This window comes from Xyrauchen texanus, chromosome 9 (genome assembly GCF_025860055.1).
Source record: "Xyrauchen texanus isolate HMW12.3.18 chromosome 9, RBS_HiC_50CHRs, whole genome shotgun sequence".
Lineage (NCBI taxonomy): Eukaryota > Metazoa > Chordata > Actinopteri > Cypriniformes > Catostomidae > Xyrauchen > Xyrauchen texanus.
The window spans coordinates 12,729,104-12,738,075 of NC_068284.1; the positions used below are offsets into that span (position 1 = coordinate 12,729,104).

Genomic DNA, 8,972 nt, shown 5'->3' on the forward strand with positions numbered 1-8,972 from the left:
ATGCCATCCAAAAATCCAACACTGAAATTCCAAATAAAATAATCAGATTTCCATATGATGCACATAACAAATGAAGTCAATTTAGCTTGGGAGGAAAAAGTGAGTCTTTAGGGTAGTGCTTTCTGGAAATTATTCTCTGAAGAATAAAGGCTGCTTGAAGGGCAGAAAATCCCCCTCCCTCCACAGCTTGAGTTCTATTGGCTGAGGGAAGTGACGACATTGAGGGGGAAACTGTATAAATAGACCAGCACTGCTGCCTTTTAGACAGATTCAAAAGTCTCAGACAACATTAACAATAAGACAATCACTAGTGGGTAATCTTTGGAACTGTTAACATGTGTCGAGCATTAGAGCATCTGCCAATCACGTGTCTGGAAAGGTATGTTTCACATCTGTTAAAAATTTATTTTTCAGATAGTGGGGAATAGTGGGGAAAACATTAAAATGCTGCTATTCAGGCCGGCAGAGTTGTTTCTAAAATTACACACCAGATTAAGGGGTTTGTGCATTTGCAGTTGATTTCAGGATATTAAATGATAATATTTAAAACAAGTCATGTTGATATATTTTCCCCAATGAAATGATGGAAATTTTTTTTCCTCACAGGGCAAAGGAGCTAAAGGCTCGGTTTGGAAGTTTTTTGAAGCAAGAGCTCAATACCATGGGCCACTCTCAAAAAACGGACAAACTAACTTTAGAGGACAGGAAAAAATGGAGCCTGTCTTTCCATGAACTCCTGGCTTGCAAAGGTGAGTTAATGTCATCAGCAGTAAATATAGAAGCATCAGGAATTCTTTTCTATGCTGTAGGATAGAGGTTATAGTGGTCATCTAATAGTTTCTTCATCTTTCTTTGCAGAGGGACTGTCTGTTTTTAGAGCGTTTCTGTCATCTGAGTACAGTGAAGAAAATATAACTTTCTATCTGGCCTGTGAGGACTTCAAGATCACAAAGAATTCCTCCAAGCTCTGCTCCAAAGCCAAAAAAATCTATGAGGAATTCATCTGCTGTGACGCACCGAGAGAGGTAACTGTCCAACAGCTAAGAATATACAGTAAATAGAGTAAGCAGTGCAAATAACCTTACTGAATACAAAAGGCTGGTATTTTGTTTCAGACATTTAAATACAGATCTAAACTGAACTGCACAGAATATTTGAACAAACACACATGTCATTATGGCAAATGTACAGTATATCAAGTCAAAATCTGTAGTGGAATTGTACACAACAAATTGCATTACATTAAAGTAGTAATAGAGAAATAAGCAGAAGTTCATTAAAAATATACATTCATTTTATATATAAGTCTATAAATCATTTAAGGAAAAAACACTAATGACTAAATTAATTATCCCTCTATTTTCAGGTTAATCTTGATCATGAAACTAGAAGTATCACCCTGAAGAATATGGAGCACCCCACCCTCTCCTCCTTCAACTTGGCCCAGAGCAAAATTTACACCCTCATGGAGAAAGATTGCTACCCTCGTTTCTTAAAGTCAACAGTCTACCAGGAACTCATCACACAACACGTGGGCTAAATGACCCATGGCTGTAGTGAGCAAGACTCTGGGGACAGCAACAATGGAATGTGTCATAGACGAACACACTATTTGTGTGATGTTGAATGAATCTGAACCTGTTTCATGGGTTCAGGATGACTTATGGTGCAGACACAGACTCAGAGACTAGGCTGGAAGGATAACTTGGAGATAACTGATTTTATGAATGCAGTACTGGAGCAGACAGATTAAGTTAAGAACACTGGAGAGCTACTGTGAAAGTGGGATGACTTTTGCACTTTTATGTATAATTGTTTCTCTCTTTTTTCTTTTTTGTAATGCATATTTATTGAAGAGTTATATTTATATTAGTATTATTTATATTTGAAGAACAATTGTGTGTTATTTATTTAACTTTTATTGTGGGAAAGGGTGGGAGACTTGTTTCAATAAAATGTTTACATTTTGTGTTCAGACATGAATCTTTTTGAGAGTGGATAGTAATATTTCTGATGAATAATTATGGGAATGCCAGAATTATATATTAGTATGTGAACCTTGTAATTTATTTTATAGCAGCTAAAAGAAAGGCGCAGGTTCTGAAACATGTAAGAGAGGTTCCACCTCTACTCTTCCTGTACCCACATAGCCTACTTACAGTACACCCTTACATAAGTTAATGGGGGCTCTTAGTCACCTCTTACAACACAATGCCTGGCATGTTTCTAAGCGAGCCTCATAAAAAGAATTTACGCTTACACACATGCAAGCATTCATAACTAATTGCTACCAAGAGGACAATTCAGGTTTTCCAGAATACGCTTCTTGCCATAGGTGTTTTTTCCAGGAAAGCACTGTAGAGTGGAGACCAGTCTCCATGGTGACCATGTGGCCCACTCATTTCACCCACTCCATGCCTCTGCAGGGGCTTGTTTACCTCTGGTGTGTAGTGATGGCACTGAGTCACCTGCCCATCCACCCTCCCTCTCAATATGTTGCCCTTTAAATGTGAATGAAAATCACTTTGGCGGTGTCTATAACATCCATCACGATTATCATTAGAGTAGAGGAAAATGGCAGTTTCAGTGTAGCACTTATGAGAAATTACAGGATTTGAAGCAAAAATTATTCATGGAAACACTCTATAATAAAGTTAAATTTGTTAACATTAGTTAATGCTTTAGGTATCATGAACTAACAATGAACAAAATCTTTTTTTTAACAGCATTTAATTCTTTGTTAATGTTAGCTAGTAAAAATACAATTATTCATTGTTAGTTTGTGTTAGTTCATAATGCATTAACTAATGTTATGCCTTTTGATTTTAAAAAATGTATAAATATACTGTTTGTTAAAATCAACATTAAGATTAATAAATGCTGGAAAAGTATTGGTCATTGTTAGTTCATGTTACCTAATGTTAAAAAATGGAACCTTATTGTAAAGTGTTACCGAATTCACTGTCTGATGCCAGCATAGGAGATCATTTTTAGTCCTCATGTCCTGTTTGGTGTCTGAGAGATCCCAAAGTCCTTTTATAATTAAAAAAAAAAGAATTAAAGAATTAGGATGATACTTAATAAGTTGTCCTAATCTTCTGAGAACTGATTATCAATGATAGCATTCATTGCTATTTTTAAATGACTATTGTTACATGAACAAATACATCATTGGGATCTCGTTGACCACAAACATAAAGACAGTGAAGTCAACCTAAAAACATTGATGAACCTTAATTTAAAGACCTTAAATTCACTGATAAAACCATGCATCAAAATTAGATCAATGTACTGTGGTCTGTGGTCTTAAACACATTTACAAGTTGTAGAATGTATTCCTTTTCTCACCTACCAAAATAGTGTTACTTTTTGAGTGTTTCTAGAGTAATGCCATGGTACCCTGTATAAGGGAATGCCCAGACTGTGGAGGCCTGTAAATTTATAGACAGTGAGCTCACACTGCTAGCCCACACTACCAGTGCTAAACGGGTACTGGGCCACTCTTTCAGTAAGGGGAAATTACCTTCTTGTGCTAAAGAAAACCAAGGATGTGCTGATGTTTCTATTTCAGCAGTCCATTTTTTGTCAGTGTTGATGAAATATACAACAATGCCATTAGACTGACTTACATCAACTGTTTGCTGTAAATACAGCCGATTTGAGTCATTGCTGACAATACAGTTGACATATCCTACACTCACCTCCATGCATAAGTTTATCATAAGCATTTCATGGAATACGGTGGGGGTTTAGTCACAAATAAGCATGCAGACACAAATGGAGGAACAATATATATGAAGGGGAAATTTCCCCTGTGTATTCCACCCATATTGTTCCACATAACTGAAGCTCAAATGCAGCCACTATTCCCATATACATTACCGGAAGACCAGGAAGTCCTTGTAAATCTGTCGGCCAGGAAGGTTGAGTCAACTATTGGTTCTGTGTAAGTGTTTATTTTAAACCTCTCATTTTACTCAGCTATTCTTAAGCTATACAGTAAATAGGAACAAGCTGAGGTTGGAGTGGATTATTATATTCTAATATTAGCATTCAATGGCCCCAGAAAGTATTGTAATACTTACTGTAAGCCACATTTAAAAATGTGCCTTTGCTCAGAACTAATTTCACTTTCCTAAGCAATTCTTGCAAATACTTAAAGCCAACTGGTCCCAAGGACATTTTAGTTATTTGTTCACACAGGTGTACTAGCAGATGCTCTACTGAGGTTTACAACCCTAAAGTGTTTGTATTTTAATTGTATTTAGATATGATAATGTCCTCTCTCTCTCTCTCTCTCTCTCTCTCTCTCTCTCTCTCTCTCTCAGTATACAGTATATGTATTCAAATAAGTGGCAATTATTTATATTCTGTTATCTAATTCAATGACATTAATACATTTTTAAATATGGCTTACGTGTCCAAATCCTTCTTGTGACCACTGTAAAATAATGACAATATTAATGATAGATATAAATTAGATTGTAATGACAAAAAACTATATAAATAAAATAAATTAATAAATAAATTATTTCAAGTATATAAATCAGAAGCTGAAAAACTTTTGAATTATGTGATATTGCTAAAATCATGGTGTAAATATGTATTTGGTTTTATTGCCTAATCATTTCTCTAAGAAACTTTCCAATTTAAGCCTCTAGTGCATTGCAGGTACTTTAGTTGTATTGATGATGGAATAATTACCACTGATTGCTTCGTTTAGCTGCTTTTGACATCATGCTGTTATCAAGCTGACATTTTATTTATTTATTTATTTCATTTTGTCATTTGTTCTTCATTTTAGTCTGCTGTTGACTTGAAAGCACTCTGAAAGCATTACACTGATCTAAGGTCAAATTGACAAAGGACGAACTACGGAACAACAATCAGTCCCAAAAATAGAAAAATTATTTAAAAAATAATCAAATAAAAAACTCAATATAGGCACAGTGTGTTCTAAGACAGACTGTTTCTGTACTGTGATTTCAAACTGTGTCAAGCAGCGCACACGTTTGCTGTGTTATTGTGCGCTCTTATTTATAGTCACATCACAACCAAGTTCAGCAGGAATGACGCAAGTCTCTCAACACCTCAAGAGGTAGACCCATGAGTCAAAAGAACAGGAAAAAAAATTTACAGTCACACTTGTCTCTGTAAATGGTGACACTTTGAAAAAGCCACCTGAAATAACAAAACCAGCATGAACGAGGCAGACTATGTACTAGTCATAAATGCCCATTATTTGCCTCACAACTTGAAAAAGTAATACAAGAGAACACAGTACGAACTGCACAAACTCAAAAAGAAAGTGCAAGTTTAATCTGACTTTCAATTTGGCAATGGTTATACAGCAGTTACACTCTATTGCAAAGCCATTTGCTGTAATATCTGTTACAAGACTGTGCAGCAGCACAACATGAAAAAAAGCTCCGTCACTGATTTTTGACATCACAGTTGTAGGTTTGATTACAAACACTGTGGGAAAAATAGGAAAACTGGAGGTGTGGTGTTATAACAAACAACCACATAATAGTATAGACAATAACAGAATAACAATATAATTTAAACCAAAAACAAAGGATGATCATTGTTGTTGTTTTTTGGAAGCTGGCAATAAGGCATTATAAAAACACAGAAGCGCAAAGAATCAGCTATTTGTATAATTATTTTATTTTTTATGTTGATAATGTCTAAAATCGAAATTGGTTTCATGATACTTGTCCTTTAAAGAGGAGATTACTATGAAAATGAGCATTGCTCATGGCAAGGTGCTGGAAATTGCACGCCTCTATGGCTATGTTTTTATTTCAAAGCATACACAAATGGGAAAATAAATAATAAACATATTTTTTTATGTATTTATTTATATTGCCAAATGGGAAGAGAGCAGGTTATTAAGCAATGAGCCTCAAGAGTCTTTGGATAACAATGATTTTAGAGATGGGGAGTTCTTCAGCACAGAGCAAATCCCCCTTTACCCGTGGTAATAATTACTGTAACGCACAGACTCAAGTGGCTTATTGCTTTATAAAGGATGGCAACAGCAATTTGAAGAATACATATATCAATTTTAGATCAAAAGTTTCATGTATTATTAATTTTAATAAACAATTCTTCTGCCAAGTACTATTGTATGTTTTCCTAACTGCAGGCTGTTTGTGGTTGCTATAGACACTTTGCACATTAATACAATATATGCTATGCCAGCTGTGTGTTTATAGTCATTTTAAAGAAGCTTTAAATGTGACTTATCCAATCAGAATTCAGGGTTGGAACAATCAGTTTTGTAATGAGAGTTTGCTACTATGGGCATAATTTGAGGCTTGATTACAAGGTCACGCAAAACACATGAGTACTTCAGGTGCCTTTAGCATGTGGTAGCATCTAAAGATGCATCAGTGCAACAACATTTTATGGAAATAAATGCTTAGTAGGGTCTAAAATCCTCTTCATCTTATCTATGCAGAACAATATCTTCCGGTATCACACCTTGGCATAACAGCTGTTGTGTTTTTGACTGTAAGGCTCTGTGTTTATAAAGCCTAGCACAAAACTGGAGTGGCAATACCACCAATCCTACCATTTCAGTTAATTGTGTTTTGCCATGAAAAGGGTACGTGTTTATTAAAATTATATTAGATATATATTATATATTAGATTAGATATAATATTAAAAAGATAAACAGAAAGACTTAATGAACATAATTAATTAATATATATATATATATATATATATATATATATATATATATATATATATATATATATATATATATATATATCACACACACACAATGGCTGCAAATAATAATACAGTAATACATAATACATAAATAAAGATGTACAAAAAGTAATAATACATAAATAATACAGTTCCCATCTACTTTCATTACATATGTTTTTATTTTCTTTTTACATACTGTAACAGTGAATGGTGACTGAGGCTGTCAATATATATGTACTGTATACTAGCAGTCAAAAGTTTGGAATAATGGACAGATTTTTCTCTTATGGAAAGAAATTGGTACATTTATTCACCAATGTGGCATTCAACTGATCACAATGTATAGTCAGGACATTAATAACGTGAAAAATTATTATTACGATTTGAAAAAATATTTTTCAGAACTTTCTTAAACTACTTCCACATGCAGCAATGACAGCTTTGCAGATCCTTGACATTCAAGCTGTCTGTTTGTCCAGATACTCCGGTGACATTTCACCCCACACTTCCTGTAGCACTTGCCATAGATGTGGCTGTCTTGTCGTGCACTTCTCACGCACCTTACAGTCTAGCTGATCCCACAAAAGCTCAATGGGGTTAAGATCCATCACACTCTTTTCCAATTATCTGTTGTCCAATGTTTGTGTTTCTTTGCCCACTCTAACATTTTCTTTTTGTTTTTCTGTTTCAAAAGTGGCTTTTTCTTGGCATTTCTTCCCATCAGGCCTGCACCCCTGAGTCTTCTCTTTACTGTTGTACATGAAACTGGTGTTGAGCGGGTAGAATTCAATGAAGCTGTCAGCTGAGGACATGTGAGATTATTTCTCAAACTAGAGACTCTGATGTACTTATCCTCTTGTTTAGTTGTACATCTGACCTTCCACATCTCTTTCTGTCCTTGTTAAAGCCAGTTGTCCATTATCTTTTAAGACTGTAGTGTACACCTTTATATGAAATCTGCAGTTTTCTGGCAATTTCAAGCATTGTATAGCCTTCATTCCTCAAAACAATGATTGGCTGGTGAATTTCTAGAGAAAGCGGTTTATTTTTTGCCATTTTTGTCCTAATATTGACCTTAAGACATGCCAGTCTATTGCATACTGTGGCAACTCAAATACAAACACAAAGACAATGTTAAGCTTCATTTAACAAACCAAATACAACTTCCTTCCGAAACAGCAATATCTGTACATTATTCCAATATATATATATATATATATATATAAAATAAAAAACTAAATCCTGTGTAATACTTGTGTTGATGATTATCCAGTTCTCTTTATATTTAAAAAAGAAAATATATACTGCATTACCAAAAAAAAAAAAAAAAAAAACAATATTTGCATCTTTTTCAATCTTTTGAATTAAACTAACAAAAATAAATCTTAATTCAAAAAACACTTTGTGATACCATACTTAATTTTCATGTAAAATAAGATTAAATAAAAATTTTGAATTTACTAATTAACACTAGAAGTACGTTTTTCAGATAATATCAAAAACCCTTTTTTCAAAATAAATATACAGCTCCATTTCAAAATTTTCAATAAAGTTGAATATAGTTTGGTGGATGAAGTGTGTGGCCAAAACGGCAGTGTTAATGCATACATTTATTTAAACAGGCAATGCCTTGAGGCACTGCACTCTTGTCCAAATAAATGCTTTTACCTTTTGACCACAAGATGTCAGTACTTCATAAGTATTTTACAGTTTTCAACCGACAGTGAGGCTCACACAAACCTTTAGAAATGACAAAGTCATCAAATTACGACGCCTACCTCGAGGAATGCTTGGCTAATGAATATTAATTAGAGCACAGACGTTGCATAAAGCCTGCTTTAAGGCGAACGCTTGGCTCATGAATATTACTTAAATGTTCCTTGTGAACCATCCTATGGCGAAGGCTTGTCTCGTTAATATTAATAGACAAGCCTTCTCCATAGTAGGTCCGATGAGGAGGAACGTCTGCATCAATAGGGACAGGTGGAGTATTTGGACTGATGCCTGCTGGTGATGCTGGAATTCCATACGAGCTTATAAGTAGCTGACGCGTCGGTGTGGTGCTTGTGCTTGGCTATGTAACAAACATTCAGTTAGTTATTTATTTATTTTTTAATGTAAATAATGCTGAGGTCCTTCGCGGAGGACAGCCTTTAGACAGTGCCAGGACTGCCGTCATATTTTTAAGGAGAAAACCATAAGATATCAGTGCATTCTGGAGGATAACGCGTGTTTTGGGGTATCGATT

At 34.7% G+C, this 8,972-nt stretch overlaps 1 protein-coding gene across 1 annotated transcript; it reads left to right on the forward strand.

Moving 5' to 3' along the window:
• Positions 1–271: 271 nt before the first annotated feature.
• On the forward strand, positions 272–1,934 carry rgs5b (regulator of G protein signaling 5b). The gene is made up of 4 exons (XM_052134583.1): positions 272–379; positions 607–749; positions 859–1,025; positions 1,367–1,934. Exons 1-4 carry the CDS (start codon positions 336–338, stop codon positions 1,538–1,540), a joined length of 528 nt encoding a protein of 175 aa, XP_051990543.1. The 5' UTR covers positions 272–335; the 3' UTR covers positions 1,541–1,934.
• Positions 1,935–8,972: the final 7,038 nt, after the last annotated feature.